Source organism: Harpia harpyja, chromosome 12 (assembly GCF_026419915.1).
Source record: "Harpia harpyja isolate bHarHar1 chromosome 12, bHarHar1 primary haplotype, whole genome shotgun sequence".
NCBI classification, from domain to species: domain Eukaryota; kingdom Metazoa; phylum Chordata; class Aves; order Accipitriformes; family Accipitridae; genus Harpia; species Harpia harpyja.
In genome coordinates, this window is record NC_068951.1 from 35,090,123 (window position 1) to 35,112,233 (window position 22,111).

General features: G+C 43.3%; 1 protein-coding gene across 2 annotated transcripts; it reads left to right on the forward strand.

The window, feature by feature from the left end:
- The first annotated feature begins 844 nt into the window (after positions 1-844).
- On the forward strand, positions 845-21,832 carry LAMP3 (lysosomal associated membrane protein 3). Of its 2 annotated transcripts, XM_052804894.1 has the most exons (7): positions 845-1,231; positions 1,401-1,618; positions 6,103-6,893; positions 8,231-8,353; positions 11,717-11,774; positions 13,692-13,859; positions 17,587-21,832. In XM_052804894.1, the coding sequence occupies exons 2-7, from the start codon at positions 1,573-1,575 to the stop codon at positions 17,724-17,726; spliced, it is 1,326 nt and encodes a 441-aa protein (XP_052660854.1). In that variant the 5' UTR covers positions 845-1,231; positions 1,401-1,572; the 3' UTR covers positions 17,727-21,832. The 2 variants fall into 2 exon arrangements, with proteins under 2 accessions (XP_052660854.1, XP_052660853.1); XM_052804893.1 differs by having other exon boundaries at positions 845-1,618.
- The last annotated feature ends 279 nt before the right edge of the window (positions 21,833-22,111 follow it).

Genomic DNA, 22,111 nt, shown 5'->3' on the forward strand with positions numbered 1-22,111 from the left:
ATGCTGCAGCCATAAGGCAAGAAAGTTGTAGGATAACTTTATTATAGTTAATCCCAAGATATCTGCATACCTTTGGCTACCAGTGGTTTATTAGCGAGCGTTAATTGACCCAAATGCATGTTGTGGATCAAGGGCAAGCAGGTAAAAATGAGAATGTAGAAACACAATGCAAATAGAGAGAGCAAAATAAACTGGAACTAATTTCAGCCAGTATCCAGATTTCTGGGGGCAAACTTCACCTCATTTGAGTTTTCAAGTCATTGGCCTTATCGTGTTACTGCAGTGCAATACCGGTATGAGAAAATGAAGAATTAGGACCACACCAGATCCCAGGTGTGGGGCTTCCTTTGTTCCCCCCACACCGAGCAGGCCCCATGGCAAAGGCCCAGGGCTGGAAATCCAGCCACACACGTGAGCAGGTGTAACGCTCTCCTCTTGCAGATCTCTGGCGTGCAGCTACGCATGCCGGGACCTGCCTGTGCAGCTCCTGTCCCAGCTTGGCGTGGTTTGCAGGAGGCACTTCACGGGACATAGGTAGGGCGTTGCTATTTGCTGAGGAGTGTGTTTGGGTGCAACACTAATGGTGAGCCATCCCGGCTGATCCACCTTCGACAAGCGCAGTCCTTGGAGCAGGACCGAACCAGCCAGCAAAGGCTGCTTGTCAAAGAATTCTCAGTCATGGGTTTCTCTAGGTTTGCTTTGTTAACAACTCAGAGTTGGGCCACCACCACAGTGAATGGCAACCCTCCAAAAGTTTCACAGTCTTATATACCTTTTCACCACCCATTATCTCAGTCCAAAATCTTTGAAAGTTTTCAGTCGAATCTCGGTTCCCAGGTCTTATCGTTCATCAAAGTCCTTTAATTAGTTCTTGTCTCAGTTCTCTCGTCTTGTCTGGTCCCAGTTCTCATCTTTGAGATTTCAAGGTCTGCCTCGGGTCAGTCGTCTCTTGTTCAGTTTACCTTGAAGTCCCATATTTACACAATTCTGAGAAAACCCTCAAGTTTTTCCATTAACTATTACACATCTATCTCTATAAGCTCTGCATGTTTTAATCTTTTGCCAGCAAAGCACCTGCTTCTTGCTGATTTTTCATCTTTTGTTCAACCTGTCTCTACTGATTAGCTTGACTGGGTTTTAAACCAATCCTGGGTTGGAGCTATACAGGGGGAAGGCTGGAAACGGTGTTCATGGCCTGTTGAGCAGTTCTGTTCCATCTCATATTTTCCAGGTAACTCATTCTATTATTAAATCTGTTGACTTATTCTACACTTTACATGGCCTTGCAGAGCCCCAGGTCTCAGCTGCAGAGTGAGAGTCTGTCCTGCCCCCAGTTAGCCCAGCAGTCCATTCTGTTTTCACTTTCTTTCCTAACCATCATTTATTTCCTTCTGCGGTAGTTTACAGACAAGAAGCATCGGTCTCCCCCTCTCTCTCCACCTCCTTTCCAGCCATGTGACTGAGCACTCCCTGCACCAAGTGAAACTTTTCAGTCCCCAGGAAACCTTGATGTCCTTTCCACCCACCCCACAGTGAGAAGCAGCATCTCTCCAACCTGCAGCTGTGCTGGCCATGGGGAGGAGCGCATGGCAGTTCATCTTGCTAATCTTTGCCTGTGGTGAGTAACATCCTCCATTATTTCTATCAGAAAAATGAAATAGACTATGCTAGTTTTGTTTCCTTGTAGTCAGGACAGCACCTAAAACAGACTGAAAACTTTAAATAGTTTTGTTGCTAGCACTAAGGGTGCTTTTAGTAAAGTCCTACTCCTAGGAAATAACTATAACTACGTTTAATTGCAGCTGATATAGACTTAGTCTGATCTTTTCCTGTGTATTTTCCCTTGCACTCTGTGGTGACATAAACTCTGACTCTGTGATGGAGTCAGCTCAAAATAGTATTAGAAGCAGACTTTTTGGGGCTTGCTTTTCTTAATTAAAAATAATTTCCAGACCAGCAGAACTGACTGAAAGTCTTGAGTGAGACAAGCAGAAGAAAAACTAAGGAAGCATTGCTCAAGTCATTCATCTGTCTGCATTGCAAGATGCAGAGCATGAACAGGAAAGCAAGAGTGAGGCGCGGGGCTTGGGGAAGGCAGGCTGGGGCTTATCTCAGCGACAAACCACATCAAAGTCACAGTTCAATCCTTAATGCTGCTCTGTGAAAATCTGTGGAGCCAGCCTGGTCAGGGATATGTCCCAGCATGTTAAGTCATCCCTCAACGCCCACAGCAGTACAAAATCTGCCAGCTGAAAAAGGCAAGTGCGTGGTTTAATCTGTGTATTCTGCAGCGTGTTTTGCCATCGGCACACAGGGATCACAGAAGTATCAACCCCGTCCCTCTCCCAGCACAGTGAGCAGGGAAACAGCCCAGGGACTTGACCACAAGCAGCTCTCGCTGTATCTATCTGCTTTGCTTTCCCACACCTGCTTCATAGTCGGAGCCTGCTGAAGTAGCCCCAAAACATATACACGAAAGGAGAGCAAGATCAGACTGAGAGAAGTAACACTAATAACTCAGTGGTCAGTAAGGATCTTTTTGACCAGAAAGAACTTGTTTCCTCAGCTCCTTATCCATTTTTGATCATTCTTTTAATAATTTGTTGTGATCTTTTAATAATGCCACAAAGTCAAGTCTTTCTGTGCAGATAGGGAATTAAACATAATTAGAGTTTAAGGATAAAGGTCTGATGGGTTGGAGGTTTAAGAAACTGCTCCTATATTGGAGGGAAACTATGACAGTACTGAAACCTCTCAGAAAATCTCAGTGCTTTTCCAGTTCCTGAAGGACTCAAACCAAAGCAGCTGGAGCCAGCGAGAGGGTTTTCAGTGATTGTAGGAGCTGGGTCAGGTTTTTGTGTCCACACAAGATCAGTCAGCTAAACACAAGCATTTCTTCTGAGCAGCATAAAGCGGAACAAATCTGCTGGGTGGCTGAGCAGCATGAGTGTGTGGTTAGACAAGAAGAGGAAAAAGTCCTCAGCAAGTTTTTTTTTCACCCACCCCATTACAGGACAGCAGGCTGAGAAATGTCACAGCCAGATCGTGGCACTGAGTGCTCCACTCCCCACCGTAATGCCTGGGAGCAAAGCAGTGACGTTCCTTTGCTGGCATTGACTGAAACTTGTCACCAAAGCATGAAAATGGGGGCTCCAGGCCCAGACTGGGAACAGCGAATTTCTGAGAGCTGCCCTGATCCTTTTCTGAGAGTTTTGTTCTGGAGCATTGCATGCATGGAGGCTTGCTGGGCAGAAACACAGCCCTCGGCATTTGTAATGCACAACTTTGAAGCCAAGGTGAGACGAGGGGATTGCAGCCGCTTGCTCCGGGAAGATAGACCGCAGGGAGCACGCGTCTCTCGAGTAAAATGTTGGTTGTATGTTTTGAGCTGGCTTCATAGAAAAAAATAAAGAGGAATATCAGGGGGTCGCAGAGCTGCAATTCTTCATTGTTCTGTGGCCCCTTTTGCTGGCAGAGCTGTGAAAAGGGCTGGCGGGGGGGGAGCCGTGCAGGCGGCTCCTTTGCCGAGCTGTGCCAGGCTCCCCAGGAGGCAATGCTGCAGTTCTGAGGGAGCCATGGTGATTTAGTTGGAGGGAAGGTCAGGCACCCCATGGGCCCACCTGCCCCTTCGCACAGCAGAGTTACCGAACTACCTCCAACAGCCACCCAAGAAGAGCCAAGACCATTCGGTGCAACCGGAGAGCAATCCTTACCCATCCCTGGCAGCTCATGTGGCCAAATGCTTTTTGAGAAGACAACCCAAGCCAACAGATTTAGCAGCGTGGCCGTGCCCTGAAAGAAGCTCCAAAATGCTTGGGAGAGCTGTGGGAGGCTGGAAGAGCAGTTTGGCAGGTCAGCTGGTGAGCATGAGCCATGAGCCACCACAGAGACATTTCTGACTTTACCCCTCAGTGACCCTGTCAGGCTGAATGTTTCTGTAATGAAAAATAGTTAGGTTGAAATGACCTTTTGGGGAAAATTAAGTGTCATTTAAAAGCTATGGGTAGCACCCAAATGTCAGTAAAATAATGTTTCTCTCCACGCCTGTAAGGTAGGTGTTATCTGGTCAGTAATCCAAACCAATCTGTTAACTAAAAACTAAGAAGTACTGACTATTTAAGACTTGTGTAAATTTAAATATGGGTTGTTTAGCAGTCTTGTAGGGGGAAAAAAAGAGTGAAAATTGCAACTTCTCTTTTGTTTTTATTGTGCCGATACAATTAGATGCAACTACCTATAGCTGCTATATGGCAACTGCTCTGATTTTCCACTGGCAAACAGAGAAGGAGATAAGTTATCTGCTTTTCAGCTCTGCCAGCAGGTGTGGTAAAGTCTAGGGGAAAGTGAGAAAATGAACTAAAGTATCATATTAATTATGGCATTTTTAGGTTCCTTCTGATAAAATTCACAATCAGGCAGCTCTGTCCTGTCATTTTTGTGGCTTTTCAGCTGTATCAAGTTGCCCTTCTTTGATGATAGCAGCTACACTGGCAGTCAAGTATATTCTGTACAGCACAGCGGTGAAACCTAGGCAATTTTAGGAACATGGAGTATACATCTACACTTCTGCTCTTCTCTAGCATAGCCATTTTTAAGGGAAAATTGTGGTATGGGTTCAGATCTATACATCTGTTCTCACTTCTTTGGTTTTGATCTTGAATTTGATTCAAAACCCAGTAGGTTTTCTTATTCTTATTTAGTTCATATGTATCCTAAAATGGTGAGATTTTGTGAATTCAGCAATTGTTGCAGGTCTCTCTTCATGCTGAGTGAAAATAAATAAATAAAACGAAGAGGAGCTTGTGAAATTTCAGCCATTTCCATTCTGAATGTGCCTCTGGCCTTAATCGATCCTAAAATCTGAATCTCAGCAACCTGCCTGCCACAAACCTTGGACACCAATTCATGAGAAATTTCTTTGGAAGAACCAGCGTACAATAAACTTCTCAGACAACATGTTGTGGCATCCTCTGTGGAGCCATACTGCTAGGAATATAAGCTGTCTTGGACTTTTGGGTCCCTTCAGTCTCCAAACTGGAGAATTCATCTCTGTCCTCCAGCTTATTTAGGCAGTAAAGCATTTAACTACACCTGAAGCTTCATGCACATGAAGGAATTCATATATGTCAGTGATTTATGATTTCTTTTATCTTGACCTTTTCTTTAGAGTCTTGTTGCATACTCACAATAAAAGACTCAAGCAGAAGAGTTGTGACCTTCATCTATTCTACAATGTACTCTTCCCACTTTTTCTTCACTTCCTTATTTACATTTAGGAGCCAGATATTTTCTTTTCAGTTCTGCAAGGGACAAGTTTCTGTAAATGTTATAAGATGGAAGCGTAATTTTGGTGCTGTGACTATTTTCAGATGTGGTCCAAAATGCCCCTGGATGCTGTACCCTGAAATTTGTTTCTCATTGCTGAAAGCCCATCTCTGAGAGGGCTGGTCTTTCCTTGTTTGGAGCATCCCCTTGGGTACCTCCCAGGAGGAAGAACTTCAGGGTTCAAGCTGGCATGGCTACAACAAAACCAAAAATAAATATCTGGAATTTCCCTGTCTCCCAGACTGGTGTCCCAGACTATTGTGAATCACTGTAAGACCATTATGCTGCCTCACTTCCTCCACACACACAACATGTTCCCTTTCCCCATGCATTGTTGGTAAGTAACCAACCACCCCTTTACCTGTTACACCCATTTTATCTTCCTTAGATCTTGCTAATTTGCTTCTAGCAAATCTTGCTGTACTACTGCCTGCAAGGGAATTCTTGTGCTGCCTGGGGATTGTGCAAGGTCTGCTCACACCTCCAGCATCCTCTGGCTTCTTCAGCAGTAAAAGCAGCATGTGAGGAGCTGGGAGCCAACGTGCTTCCACTGCAATGGGTATATTCAGAGGTGTGAAGATTGGGAGGAGGGTGAAAAGTTATGGATAGTCCTACAGCATGTCTGCCTTCACTCTCCTGTCATGACTGGAGCCAAATGAAGAATAAAATCATATCACCCACTTGATGATAACAAAATCAGTGCAGTTATGTTGTGGGTATCAACAGAAATGTTAAAGGTAAAAGTTTCTAGACTACTACTTATTTGTTTCTTTGCAGCATTTTCCTCCTGCTCTGCTGAAGTGGCTCTGGGGGTCGAACTGTCTCCAGAAACCATATCCTTCCATCAGACGGCTACTTCTGCTCAGCCACTTTCCCTTTATCATTCTTCACCCCATCAAGGCACCACAGTTCATTTTAACAGTACAGACTCTCTTAAAACAACACACATAAGCCATAGAACAGCTGTGCAGACAACAGACCAGCACCAGGTAACAACAGCACCAGACCATCACACGACAGCCCAGGCAGGAGCAACCACCATACAAGTGACTGGCCAGAAATCTCCCGTGGTGGTATCCACAACATCAGCAGACAACACAACTGCAGCTGGTCAGGCTACAACCCAGGCAATCGAAACAGTTACTCCTGCAGTGAAGAACACAACCATACACCCTGTGTCCTCAACCAAGCAAGCCAGAACACATGTGAGCACAGAAATGACAGCAGCAGCCACAAACACAACCATAAAACATACAACAGCAAACACACAAATGACAGCTGCTGCCCTAACTACTATAGCCACCACCAGGCAAACCGTAAAGCCCACCACAGGGTCAGGAAATCAGACAACAGCGCCTAAAAGTCCAACAGCCACAGCCATGATCAACACAACAACCATTCGTCCAGGGACTCAAACAACCATCCCATCTACTATGATGACGGTGAGACCCACTCTTGCACCGCAGCCTTCTCCCATTCCCACTGGCACATACACCGTTTCCAGTGGGAACAGGACCTGCATCAAAGCAGTCATGGGTTTGCAGCTGATGGCTCAATATACACAGAAGGTGAGGTGGAAAGACTACAAGGCTGAGCTTTGTAATGACTGTTTCTTCATTAGCTGGAATTTATTCTTCTTCTTTCAAAGCAATTTTCAGACATTAGCTTGTATGATAAAAATAAGTGGTTTGCTACCAGTCTGAAGGCTTTTCTGTGCCACAGCATCTCAGCTGCTGTACTTTGGCTTGTGTGATGTTGTCAATGGGACGTGCAGGCGCTTTCTTATATCAGTGATGTAGGTGTGGTAGCAATACTGAAGGGGTAGATCAGCCTTCAGCATTATTCGTGTTTCCCAGAACGGGAATCTGAATTGACTTCAGTGAAAGGCTTGATTGCAAGTTGCAATGAAAGCAAGAAATTGTCAATTCAGACTTGGCTTCAGAGGTGAGTTGTCTTGATGCAGATGCCTGGAGATTTTAGGATCACAGGAGTTGCCAGGCTGGATCAGAGCAGGGGTCCTGGGGAGCTAGTACCCCCTCCTAGCAGTGATCCACAGTGAATGATTCAGCAAAAGATGTCATAAAACCCGCAATGGTGATTATATCCGTCATACTTATGGTCTTGTAACCTCCATTAATACAATATGTGGGGTTACATCCTCAGGCTCTGGAGTTCATATGCCTCAAGACATCCCCATTACAAATCCAAATATTCTTGTTTGGGGTCTGAATATTTCTAACATGGGAGGAGTATCTAATGTTGGTAAAAGTAATTTTCATCCCTTGTCCTGCCAGAAGCCATGCAGGGAGCATGGTTCCCAACCTTATCAGACCACAGTGAGATGTTTATTACAAAAGTAAGGTGTGTTTGAGATAAGACTGAAGGAGCCAAACTGTATTCAGAGCTGCAGAGCTCTCCTTTCAGACTACAACATGGGTTGGCAGATGCTAGGTGAACTGTGAAGGACATAATGAGGAGGCAGGGGTGATACGAGGAGCAACATACGTTGAAGCCAATCTAAGCCCTGCCTGCCTTTGTCTTGATCTTTCTTCTGCCTTCAGGCGCAAGTTGCCACTGCTCCCTCTTTTTAAATTACCACTGGTGCTCATCTGACCCTGCTCTGAATCATATCAGTTCACCAAATGAGCAGAAAACTATTATTTTCTGCCAGCTTAATGCACTGGAACAGCTCGGTCAGACAAGCACTAGGGCTAGTTTACGAGTGGGGAATGACCCTGGCAGACAGCAATTAGGCTGCCGTCACTACCAGCCTGTTCCTTCAGCCACACAGAACCTGTCTGGAAAAAAAAAAAAAAAAAAGGCAGCTATAAATCTCTGTGTGTTTCTTATTAAGTTTCTCCCCTCCTCTTCATAAGCAGCCCTGCAATGTCTCTTCTCTCCACAGAAGGGGATGGAGTACCTGGCTGTCAACCCCAACGCGACACAGACATCTGGAAGCTGTGGGACGGTGCAGTCTGAACTGAACATAACTTTCAGTGGAGGGTTTATAAACTTCACCTTTGTAAAGGTAACTGTTGCATTTAGAGGGAAGGAGTGTTTAGAATTGGGGAGCTGGAACTTAGGCTGCCTTTGATCCAGCTTGTGCTGTGGGAAAAGGCATTTCATTCATCTCTAGGCTAGTTTTCCACCTGCATACAAGGCGCTATTACTCCTGTCCTTCCCAAGAGGCTAGAATCATAGAACCACGGATTAATTCAGGTTGAAAAAGACCTTTAGAGGCCACCTGGTCCAACACCCTGCTCAGAGCAGGGCTAACTTCAACATTAAATCAGGTCTTGTCTATTTGAACTTTCAATTTGGAAAGGTTCGTATGTGCTATGAAGGGTAGGTACAGTGCCTTGCCACCCTTTGACAGAAAGTGCTAGAGATGGGTAGCAGTGTTAAAGCTACCCATCTAGCAACACAAAGTCTAGAAACAGCCTCAAGCAAAATCTGAGTCTCATTTTTACATAGGCAAAAGTCTAGTGAGAGGGAAGGCCAGGTCTGTTGTTTGCATTGGTGCAGGACAGAGGGAATGGCTTCGGGACTCCAGTCCCTGCGCAGGAACAAAGTGTGTGTGCCAGGAGTTCTGGCTCACGCTATCACATTGCTCTTACGAAATGGTGTCTCAGGGACCACCTGAATGCAGGTGAGGTTAGTCATTTGCTTCCCATAAATGCCAAGTATCACAACTGTCCGGCCAAAAGCCAGCTGTGGCTGTTAAATCTAAAGGACAGCCTGTACAGTTTTAAGTGCCCAGGAGCCGCGGCCCATCCACAGCTGAAGGGGCTTAATTTCATCTCCTTTCTGAGTGGAAAATTCCAAACAAGTCAACTACAACAACAAAATTGTAGCTAAGTGCCCCTAAAATGCACCACAACAGGGAGACTTATAAGTACACACAGAACCTTGGGCAAGAGAGAAGCCCTGCTAACAGTGGGAAAATAAGCTTCTTTCTTTAACATTGTGTCTATTGGTACCACGTTCCCCACTGGGACTGCATCCTATGTAGATGAGGCATTAACATAAGCTACCAAGAGCGCTGCTGCTGCTATTCTAACCACAGGAGAAAATTGCCGAGTGCAGCCATCCTCTTGCTTCCTCAGACATTTACAAGGTTTACACATTCTGGGAGGCAGCATGCAGTATTATTTATATGAAAGCTAATAAGGGCTGGGTGGTGATGCCAGCTGGGCTAAAGAGAGAAGTTAATACTGTGTCATTAACGGGAAGGGAGGAATATGGCATGGGTTGGATCCCATCAAACTCTGACTGAGTGTAACATGCATGTCCTGGAGTTCCATAGCAGTTGAGAGCTGCATAGAATCATAGAATGGTTTGGGTAGAAAGGACCTTAAAGATCATCTAGTTTCAACCTCCCCTGCCATGGGCAGGGACACCTTCTACTAGACCAGGCTGCTGGGGCTATCACTGCTGATCTGTGTCCTTCAATTAATCAAGCCAAAATGTCAACCTTACATCCTTGTTCTGAGCTCAAATTAGTGATGATTAAGAAAAGTACAAATGGTTAATCAGTCACTTCCATAGAAAGTCCAAGAGGCAACTGAGTCATTAATGCTTGAGCAGAGAAAAGATATCAATTAATAATCATCTTGATTTTAGTTTATGGCAGAAAGTTTTCTAAAAGCTACAGAGGAAAAGTGAGGTAAAAAATCAAGGAGCTGTTTTAAAACAAAGGATCAGTTCAGACCATGAGTGTTTGCTTTAAATGTGTGCTTCCTGCAACAAGGGGAGCATTTTCTGTGTTATAAGGATCCTTAGAAAAAGTCTGGTGATTCAAGTACACATGAAAGCCCCAGCTTGTAGCAGTGCTAAGGAGAGTGATGTGAACCTTTAGGAGGTACTTGACCTGTCTTGCCCTGAAAAAGGTGGTTATTGGCACAGCATTAGACAATCCACCCTTCACTTAAAGATAAGCCTCAAGAGCATAGCAGGGCTCGGCTTAGACTGCTTTGAAATTCAAGTTAATAAGAAATAATTCTGCTGCTGTTTTTTATGTATTTGGCCCCCACAGCCTCTCTTAACTGCTTTGAACCAGGAGTGCTCCAGTGGTGGCACTTCTGACTTTCACCGGTGAAAGAGGAGCTGGATCAGGCCCCGGGGCTGCAGTGCTGGTGCGGGGTAGCAGGAGGTGAGCGGCTGGCTCAGTACTCACCACTGCCAGCTGCCTTTTGCAAAGAACTTGAAAAAAAGAAGTCTTGTAACCAACCCACAAGATGTGAAGTAGGAGCAGGTGTTTTTCCCCAAGCAAAGTTATTAACCGTGGCCAAACAGAACATAGCGCTGCCGCCAAAAAAATGGTAATATTTGACCTATTTATGTCTTTAAGTAGGAATAATGCTGAGAGCCTCTTCTCTGGTGTATTTCTTTCTTAAAATTTCCCAATCCATCCTACCAGCTTTTAAACTGTGTAACATTAAAACTGGGTGCACAGGAGACATTCATGTCTGCTGTGATTTATCCACCAGCTGCACTCACCAGTCCCTGTGTGCTCACAGCTGGAATTAAAATGACTAGTAGGCTGCTACATAAAGACTTATATTATACTCCAACACTGCTACCAGGGAAAAGCTCTTAGGGCTGGCTCTCACTTTGTGACAGTCCAGGGGAGGACAGCATTCAGGTTGCGCCAGGGTTTTAGGGCACTTGCAGGCAGGACACTTAGCTGGAAATTTTGCTCTGTGCTGTTGTACCAGGTGCTTTCCATGTCAGCAGTCTGTGCGCATACAAAAAAAAGCCAGCCAGAACCAACAGTGTCAGCAGGGTGAAAAGAACAGTTATTTCTCCCCTACACATCCAGGTTGCTGTTTTCTCATTTGTAGTGACTGCTGTTGGCAGACAAAATAGGAAATGAGTGGTACTAGCATGAGCAGGTACTCCAGGCTCTCAGCTTGTTGCTGACCTTTCCCAGTTCAAAACAATATGATGAACATAGAAGCACTGCTGCTTTCTGCAGTTTGCTCACGCAAAGAGCATCTATTCATAAAGTGCACTGCAGCACCGAGAGTCCCAAGTACTTCTAAAGGTGTGGGCTTAGGTCCTGCAAGCAGGCAGACTGCAGGTCAGCATGGATTAATTCAGTGCAGGATTACTCAGAAGAGCACTGTAGGGACTCTCAATAAAAGCAGAACAGGTGAATAAAAATAAAACAGCCTTATCACATGCCAGTTAATTTGTGCAATGTATGCTGTTTGCTTAACTCCCTCCTACTTTTGGTTACCACAAGTATCACACAAATGTCTAGTTTGAGCAGTGTGTGATAAAACGTGTTTCTTTGGGAAATTCTTTGTGAACATTTTGCTGTGGTGAACTGTATTTTTTTCACAAATATGAGGATGTATTACGAATAAAGATATATCTTCTTTTGCAGCAAGCTCCAATGTACTATGTCAGTAAAATTGAGGCCAGATTACAGTTATCTTCTGAAGGTCAGTGATTTTACACTGTCTTAATTTCATAACAAACTGTTTTGGGTGTGGAGCAGGCCTTCATATCTTTAAAACACTGGATTTTGCAAATTATGTGTTTATCAGGCTTTCAACATGTCACTCACCTAAATCTTACGGTATGAAAATGGAAGAGAAGGGACTGGGCTGCAGTTTCATCAGAATTGTTCAATTTTCCTTTTGTCCTCAAAAACTTTCCCTGCCCACCTCTTTCAAAATAGAGAGTACTTCAAACCTAAATTTAAGATACAAAACAGTCCTCAAAGTTATTATCTGCAAACACACAAAAATGCTGTGACTCCAGTTCAGTTGCATGCATATTTCCAATCTAATAAGCAAACTAACTGAATACAGTATCTGGATCACAGAAATGCAGAGGTGGATCCAGATTTCAAATACACCAGTATGAAGAGGAGGCATGTCTGACATTCTGGTTTGGCAAAAATAAGAACTGATCCCAGGGTGAGGTTCTTCAAACCATTCTGAAATCTGAGACTTTGTCTGTGCTTTCATCAGGTGATCAGATTTTCTTTTTCTTATATAGCCCTGATTCTTGCCATTTGAACAGGCAGGAGCTGCCCCAGAAGTTATGGCCCAAAAAATCCTAAGAGAACATCATTTAGGTCAGAGAGAAAAATTCTGAGCCACCACTTCAGATTTTCTCTGACGTTAATTTTGCACAAATTTGTCCAAATATATCAAACCTGTGACAAGTTAAACAACCATATTATGTCACTTCTCTGCTTGTTACTCAAGTCTTTGAATTGACTTTTGTCCCTGAAAGAAAAACAAATCAGGAGCTTGACCAGGTGCATCCTAATAGCACTGAGCTTTTTGGAAGCTCAGTGCCTATTTTTCTTCTCACTGATGAGCACTTTTATTAACTCAAGTGGCGCCTATTCTGAACTACAGCAATTAAAGTAAAAGAAAAGCTGATCCAGAGGACATGTCTCCTACAGATGTTCTCAGTCTAAATAACCAGAGTTTTCTTGTGCATTGCTAAATGCAAATTGCAGCAAATACAAACTAATCGGCTTAATCATAAGTTTTAAAATCCTCAAATATACTTAGAGTCCTCCACACTGGTGCTGGCAAGAGACATTGCTATGCATGGCTATTCGTTACTGCCTCTCTGCCAGATGTTGCCATTTCACAGTCCGCCAGCAGGGTTTTTTTTGCAGTGAGCAAGCCCGTATCTTTTCTAAGATAAAAATTACTGAATTAACTGTATCAGTACACACTGGTGTACTGATTTTGACTGAAGAGGACCAGGAGTATGCTGCACACTATTGTGCTGGCAGATGTGGTGGAGGTACAATGTTGCAGAGTTGGTGATGTGGATGATTTTGTCTTAAACTGTTATATCTGCTTTCAAAGGAGGATATGCATAAAGGATATGCCCAGGTTACATGATCTTTTCATGCTTTGAACTTGAGCCATATTTTCCATAAAGTACTGTGACACTGAAATATGTTTAAGAACATATTTAATACATAAAGCAATACAGACTAGATATGTCAAATTCCTATGCTAGAGATGGTACCTCTGTTTTGTCTGGAAATAGCCGTGCTGGAGACCTAAGATAGTTGTCTGCTCCTGTGAGAATCCTAACCCCCTCTTGCAGGCTCAGGTTGTTAAAATATTTTGAAGAAGCATCTGAAATTTTAGCCACTTTTTCAGACCTAAGCTCAGCTGAGTTGCCCATTGATAATTAAAGCACTCATTTAAACACGGAAGAAATGTAACTGATACATTATGGGGAAAACGTCCATTGTTTAGACACATATGTGACTGCTGCTCTGCCAAAGCACAGGGGATCCTCCATTTTATCTCAGAAAAATGTTAGTTCCAACAGAGTTAGTGTGGATTCTCATTTGTCTTTCTCATTATGGCTTCCAGGTATGCTTTACTATGCAGCCATACATGAGAAGATGTTTACAACAAAGCTGGGTAATTCCTTTAAGTGTGCTAGCAAGCAAACCTTCACCTTGGAGAAGAACTTCCAGCTACTCTTTGTTAATATGCAGCTGCAGGCGTTTGATATTGTCGGTAACCAGTTTGGAAAAGGTAAGTAGAAGGTTACCTTTTCTTCCCTTCTGAGATCTACATGTCAGCACTCTGGTAGCCTGATAGATATAATCTGCTAGATTATAACCATACATGTGCGGTGATCCTGTTACACCTATAGCACAATCACAGCTTTGTAACAGTTGCCAAATAATGTAACCTGCCCACTGCTGTATTCTCACCCTTTTCTGAGTAACTTTCAACACAGTGGTAATACCTATGGAAGATGGAAAAGTATCTTTCCCTCCTGCATTTAGTACCTTCTGTTTCACCTTCTCATTAAAAATGTTCAGTTCTATAGCCACAATTTTATTCTTCACTCATCTTCTCCCAGAGCAAGCGGAGGTGTGTTCACCACCATTGCATTGCCCAAACCCCTAATATGTACAGTTAAGTTCAAGGTCACTGTTCTCGATATAGTCAGATTTTAGCTATTTTGAAAGGCTCTTGACACTCATGATGTCCCACAGCTGCAGCAGCAAAACTGCCAACTAATAAGGGATATTTGTGAATGCAGGATGATACTTTCAGAGCAGCTGTGTCTAGACATGATGAAATGTGCTCCTGAGGAGGAACATGATTGGCATGCTCCCAGTTTCAGAATTATATGTGATGCTCATCTCTGCAATTTGTCTTTTCTTGAGTACAGCCACAAAGAGACAACTATGTAGCTTAGTAAAAGACAGAGACAGAACAGTACTGACTCCCCTGGTCTCTGGATTGCCCACACTGGGAGAACGTATTGGGGCTCATCACAACTTCTTCCCTACACCCACACCTGGGGTTCCTTCCACAGGGAAATGAGATGTTGCCATCCTTGTTTCTTGTCCAGTGATGCAGCCAGGACCTGGCTAGGCTGTGGGGTCCAGGACTGCTGGGTGCACCAGGAAACTCCCATGTCCCACAGTATGGACACTCTCATGGTCTACTGCCTTACTTCTTATGAGATGCATGAAAGATCCTACAAAAAGCAGAGAGGTAGACTAGATTGGACCCTGTGGTCTCTTTCAAATTGTACATCTTCACATTTCTGTGACTTCCTCTCAGGGTGTTTCCATAGAAGAACTCAGGTGGAAAGATAGGCTTATCAGTTCTCCAGCCCTTCAGATGTACTAATAAAACATTCCCTTCTTCTGAGATTTGACTTTCTGCATGCTTACAAAATATTGCCCCTGTATTCTTTTTATTTTAGATCTGTCTTTTGACTCAGTTTGGCTCTGTTTGACTGATTCTTCTTTTGTTACTTCACCATTTTGGCTGCCTTTCTTATTCTAAAAGGAATATAATGGGAAACAACATTTGGGGCTTTTTAAAGACATGGACCTTTTTCTTTGCATACTTTTCTTTAAGTTCTTAAAAGCTGCATTGAGAGTCCAATCCATGTTCTCATTCTCATGGAGATTTTTTTCATGGGATAACACTGAGCTGGAACAACGCATCTGGTCCCCACATTCCCATTTGAATTTCCCATTTTGAATTCCCAATGAATGAGTTCAGTTATGGCTTTTGGTATGGCCTCACCTCTAGCAGAGACAGAGCTTAGAAAGACTCTCTCTCTCTCCCCCTCCAGCCCCCACCCCCCCAGGTCAGGCTAATCTCTGCTAATCAATACCATATACAAAAAATTAAATTAGTTTTGCTCTTAATCAAAGGGCTGAGAAAGCAGCTACCACCTCTGAAAAAATTCCCCAGTGGCCATGAAATAGTTATGAAACTGTTACGTACCTCTGCTGTGTATGCAGATTTTGAAAGACAAAATCCCCAGTGAAGGAATGACTCTATACACATCACCAGCCTCCTGCCCTCAGGTGTCTTGAGACTGGTAGTTTCACTTCTGTTGCTCCTGATTTGCTTATCTTTAAAAGAGGAAGAAAAAGAAAACAATAATGATCATTGGTTTCAAGTTCCTTACAATTTTGTACAGACTGCAGCAGCATTACATCGATAGCTTGGCCTGTTTGAGTCTGGAAAGCTGTAAAAGTGTCTTCTGAACTGCATTTCAGTATAGCAGAAACAATTCCTAGTTCATAGCCCAAGGTTTCGTGAAAGCAAAATGGCCAATTCAAACATCTCTGGCCTTTGCAATACTCAAATGCAAATACTTTTCAGCTTACTTCCTTAGCAGCAGGTTACATTAACCAGACAAAGCTTTTAAAAGGCAGCATCTAGTAGAATGCTGATGCCTTTGGCTTTGTGGCATTGCATCACATGAAATCACCATCTGGATCAGAGAAGAGGAGGATCAGATTTTGGGGAAAGCTGTGTGGAGGCTCTGGAGCTATGATGTGATGTCATGCACTCCACATGCTCCCTGGGCTAGTGGCCTGCTGTCGGTGTAAAGATTCCGCCTGGGGAAAAGCCCAAGCTAAGCTACAATCTGTGCCAGCATAGTCATCAGAATTAGACAATAACAACAGAGGCTTTTGTCTTAGAGCACTGTCAAAATCTGCCTTGGAATAGTCACGGAAATGAAAGGGGTGAAGGGCGTTGGATCTCCCTCATATCTGGGTATAAACTGGATTCACTGCTGAGCTGGGATATACTCTGGGGTTTAGCTGATCAAGCCACCCTACTTAGAGGATAGTTTGCTACTCAGGTGCCACTCAAAGCATCATGCTAGAGGTCTTTCTTTCCTTGGAGCCCAAGGAAGGACCATTCCTATAGATCAGATGGAAGATGTAGGTCTGATCCAGTTCTGGGGTAGCACATTAGTGATCATTCCCAGACCTTGCCTTCACTCCCAGGGCTACACTTGTTGTATTGTGAATTTGAGACTGATACTGCCATTGTTACTTGGGTGAATATTCCATTTATGTCAGTGACCCAGATGGTGCAGTCTCTGCATAGGAAAGCCACCAATTTACCCCAGTCTGGAAGTTCATTTTTAAGTAATGAGTTTCCATTTAATCAGAGGATGACTTGACTATTCATTTTGGTAGGAACTGGCTGAAGAAGTCAGGATTTGCCCCTTCTGTAGCTAAGAGGTATGTTTGGAGTGAATTTATCTTTGGATGGTTCTTAAAAGATATTATTTGTGTCAAAACCTTTTCTGATATCATCATATGTACAATAAAATTACAATGGTACTGCTAAAGCAACCCCCTGGACTAAGTCCAAAGCTTCTGCCTTCCTAATCTCTTGATGTTCTGAGTTAGCCACAATTATCCAGAAATATTCTGAATTAAACACAGAGAACGACTAGAATTTGATTTTTCTTAGGAAACACTGACTTAACTAGGATCCTTGCTGCTCTAATGATGTGCTGGACTATGGGCTCCCTTCTCTGGCCTGATCCTTTTTACTGGGCAGAAGCAATTAGATGCCACATAGGAGCAGTTTTTGTCCATGCAGGATGTGTCTTGCTCTTTATTTTTAGACTTGCACTTTGTAGCGTGATGCTCCACATCTGCTGTCAGCAAGAAAGCCTCCTACTGTGTATGCACTGATCTTGATGGTAAAACAATTACTGTAGACATGAAAGAGCAGAGTCATTCTCCAGTGAAGCATGTAGCAATTTCAAAAGGGGCAAGTATTGTTTTCTTGAGATAAGGTTCATCACAGACAAAAATGTGATAAGTATAGCTCAGGAAAAAGAAAGGAAAAAAAAAAGAAAACAAGGTTTTGAGAACTTCTGGCTTGTATTTGCTAACTTTTCTGGAATATAGATGTATAGTCTAGGAGTACAGTGTTCTGCTGTAACACATTCTCTGATCTCTTTTACTTTCAGAAGAAGAATGTTTTCCTGATAAAAACAGCAAAGCAGCTCCCATTGCGGTGGGCCTGAGTATCCTGGGATTGTTTGTCATTGTGTTTGCCACTTTCCTGATTTCCAGACGAAAGCCGCATAGAGGATATGAACGTATCTGAGGTGCGCTCGTACTTCCAGATGTGTGTAGCAAGTAGAGAAGTCACAGGACTTCTAGCTTCTACCTGGCAATCTCACTTCCCTGAAGCCACATTTTCAAGTGGGATGACACCATGTGTTTAAAGCTAATGAATATTTCTGGAAGCGATTTCTTTAAGGTGGGAAGGACAGAACTCATACCATCTACTTTAGGCTATTCTTAGCATCTGATTTAGGTGTAGTCTAGAGGACCAAAGTGAGGAGCCTAAATTCTTTGTATTATCAACAAAGGAGGCAATTCAGACCACCTAAGTCAGATGCCTAAAAATAGCTTAAAGCAAGTAGTATCATTATCCCCCAGAAAATCCATCAGATTTGTTAAAGATAGTGTTTAGATTTATTAAAATAGATGAGTCCAGTAATATGACCATCAAGTGAATAAACCAGAGGTCCACAGCTACAGACAACCCTGTTAAACCAGAGCTCAGTGAAAGCCTTGTGGGAACACTGCGTACGCTGGTGTCTTAGGGCAAGGCTAAGTGAGACTTTCATTCACAAGCAAGTTCTCACCAGTCCTATAACAGGGTTACGCTTCGTAAGTTCTTGTTTTTTTTCCTGCTAAGCCCTTTGCAAGGACACTGGTAATATGTGACTCTTACTCTGGAGGCAGTATTTTTAGAAAATTTTCTAGTTACCAGTGACTGTGTATGCAAATAAGAGATTACCCAACTGAGGTCACACAGGGTCTGCCTGACCAGTACGTGCCAAAATTATCACTTGTCATTGCTTGTCTCAGCCCTGCTGCAGAGATGTCTGAACTTCCTGCCAATAATTCTTGAACTGCAGCCTCATAAGGCACAGCACATTAGAGCAATCTGATGCTGGTAAGTTTATCCTGAAGTGTTACGCTGCAAACTGCATGATTCAGAAGCTGATTGACAGGCAGCTGAGATGCCCGTGCAGAACTGGGCAGGCATTTGGAGGCAGTAACTCCATCCACCTGCCACACCAGGCCAAGCCACCCCACTTGTCAATCGGTGCTCAAGGCACAGCATCCCTTTGCCACAGTTTTGCAACACAGTATGTGGAGAAAGCTGACATGAGGGTCTGAAAGCACTGTGGTACGTGGGCCGGTGCTAAGGATGCCAGTGCAATTGATGGGGACTGGCGTGAATTTGCTTGATAAACTCAAGCAGCTTAATACTTCATGGTCTTGTGAGAGCTCATGAATCACCCACTTCCTATTCAGACATGGACCTGTTACAGTGACTGCCACTGAACTCAGTAACTGTCCCTCTGCTGAGATGGCAGCACTGTGATCTCTCTTAATCCGGGAAGATATCACACTCACCGAAAATGCCAGGGATTAAGTGGCCACAATTTTTGCAGACCTGCACAAGGTCCACAAACAAATAGAAATCCACTGACGTTGTATGTTCAAGGCTTCTGGGAGAAATAAAAGCTTACACAGGCCTAGGACAAACTCTGCCCAAAAGTGAATGCTATCCAGTGTGCTTACAGCTGAGCAGCTGGATTTCACAGGGAAATAATTTGGAGTTGCTTTAAAGCACACTAATTGATACACTCTACATCTATTTCCTGCTAAGCCAATGATGAAGGCATGAATGTAGTAATTGCTTTTGAGATTAAGTTCAGCTAATGTTCTTGTAGCAAGGAAAATCTCTTTGTCACAAAAGATTTACAAAGCTAAACGTATGCACAAATGTACACACACACACACACGTGTACACACGTGTTTTGTAAAAGGCTCCAGCACTGTTAATAGTGCTTAGTGAACTTTTATCTGTTTTCACCCTTCTTCCTTCCCCCCGGTTAGTGGACAAGCAACCCACTGAACTCAGTGGCATTGTTCAGGCCCTTGGCTTAATAAGATCCCTCTAGTTCTCAGGGTTAGTTAATACTATTAATCTGTTGTTTAGAAAGCAGATTTTTATACTCGATTAAAGCATTCACTTTTTTTAAAACAAGAGAATTGATGAGATGTCCAGCAGGAGAGGTAAATATATGGGAGAGCTTTCATTCAAAAATGAGCCTATGTATGCAATAGTGATGTCACTGTCCCAAACTGTTACATGTGGACATTTTTACAACACTGCCTAAAAAGCTCAGCACTGCACATGATCTGACCCTAAGCCGTTTTGACTAGTGATCAGTAGACATCTTTCCCATTCAAAACTAAGTCCTATTTCACATGTTCTTTGGATTGTTGGGTTGCACGATCTGTACAGTTTGTTACTTCTACTGATAGGGATATAGCATGTTCTTGTTATGTTCTGTACTGAAAAATCTCTTTATGTTAATATTCAGTCTTTTAATGTTTCATATCAACATGAGGAGAGAAAACTGTTCTTAATGACTGATAATTCTGTGTTTAATCTTGTGACACCCTCTGGCATTTTTACCAATGATGCAAGGTTAATGTTTTTTTTCCCCACACTTTTTTCTTTCTACAGTGAATCAAACTGTTGGTATTGAACAATGTGCAGATTCAGGTTTACCTGATTTGTTCTTATGCTTTTTGTTGTTATTATTTGTTTGCTATTTTTATGAAGCTGCATACTGCCCTTTCTAGATGAATAATACTCTGGGCTTGCTCTAAATGGCACAGGTGAAGTGCACGTGGTATAAACCCATGAAACAATTGGAGGCTCCCATGAAATGCTGCCAACACGTAGCAAAATTTATCCAGTGGAGTTAGGGCTTTACAGTAGTAGAGAATCCATTGGAGAATTCCTTACTGCATCAGGAGATCCCAGCCCCTAAGTGCAACTTTTGTCCCACCTGAAGCCCAGCCTGCGTGCTATCACCTCCTTCCCTCACCACAGAACACACAAACAGCCTGCAGCAGGGATGCGTGTTAGCGTGCCGGCATAGCAGGATGTGTTGCCTCTCTGAATTTAACATTGAATTAGAATTAGACAGCCCAGCTGCTCCCTCAGTTGCCATGTGCAGCTTTTAAAGCTGATGCCTGTATTTATTTTCTGCCAGAATTTAGGTAGATATTTGGCTGGCACTTTTTTATCTAATAGAGTTGATTTGAGGTCCTCCTCCCAGTGGGAAGACTCTATAGGTGTAATTGGTCTTGGCTGCCAGACTTTCTCTTTTAAACATCTTGTCTGAGGAAACATTTTGAGCAAAAAGTCCCTAAAAGAGCACCATACAAAGAAGACGCTCTTATGATAAACTAGCTGTACACTAGGTGGGCCATAATAGTTATACCATGGGCAGCAGTGAACAGTTTCTTTGCTTCCTGTCGATGTGGATGTAAATGAAAACAGTATTTTCTAAGCCTGGCAGTTTGCTTCCCTTCCAGGACTGCTCTTTGCGATAATCAGACCCTTGTTCAGCAACCTGCTTACTGCTTGGGACAGGGGTTTACCGACCAACCTGCCCTAAAAATCTGCATGCCAAAAACCTTCATATAGTCAGTATGAGCCCATGTACCCAGAGAGCTGACAGAAGAGCACAGTCTGCTGTGGGAGGGGACAAGGTTGCAGCTGGGTCCCAGAGTGACCAGCAGTGTTGGTCTCAGCAGCCCCAGCTCATTTAATCCCTCAGCTGCGGCCTCAGATGAACCCATCCCTGAACCAGAAGATATTGATCATGGTGACACGATGCATCCCATCAGGGAAGCTATGCTTAACTTGCTTGCAAGCATGCGCTGGTCAGGATACAGTGGGGCCACTCATAGAAACTAGGAGGTGAGCACATCCCTATAGCTCCCTGATGCTCTGCTGCAGCTCTCACCCCAGACCATTCACTATGGTCTCTTGCACACCCAAGGTAGACACAAGAGCATCCCATGAGCATGATGATGTCATACTTAGCCAAATCACCAAGGAGTTTATAAAGCAAGATTTAATTTCTTTCAGTCCTTTTTGCTCTTGGATGGACAAAGTCCAAATTAAAAAACAGCTGTTAATTCTGGTTGAAGGAGGAAGGGAGATGTAGATTAGCATCTTGGGTGTATGAAGATGGTTTGGTTGATCACTTCTAGCTTGCTATAATGTATGGTTGCTAAAAAATTATTTGCTATGAAAAGTAAGATATGGTCTTTATTTTTCTATTATTGATGTTTCTATATTAAAGGTTGTATTTAGTCATTAAAGTGTGCATTGCTGTGCAATTATTTTATCTCTCAAGTGCTGTTTCACCTAAACTGTTTAAAGTACAAGTACAGTCTAACAAACAGGCAAGGTCCTATGGGCTCTGGACACAAGCCACAGGCACAGATACACTTATATCCTAACCATAACTTTGATGATTATTTCTTCTGTGGCTTGGGCAGCTCATCTGACATTTCTATCTTTGTTTCATCAGCATTACAAGAAAAAAAAAAGGTTACTGAAAATATTATGTGGTTTTCTGTGAATCTCCCCACAACTTG

Bases quoted from the DNA above. Each gene is read 5' to 3' on its own strand.
- LAMP3 (XM_052804893.1), top strand. From the start codon at position 1,573: ATGGGGAGGAGCGCATGGCAGTTCATCTTGCTAATCTTTGCCTGTG. The intron at 8,354-11,716 runs GTAACTGTTGCA...CTTCTTTTGCAG, and splicing joins TAAACTTCACCTTTGTAAAG to CAAGCTCCAATGTACTATGT. The intron at 13,860-17,586 runs GTAAGTAGAAGG...TTTTACTTTCAG, and splicing joins CGGTAACCAGTTTGGAAAAG to AAGAAGAATGTTTTCCTGAT.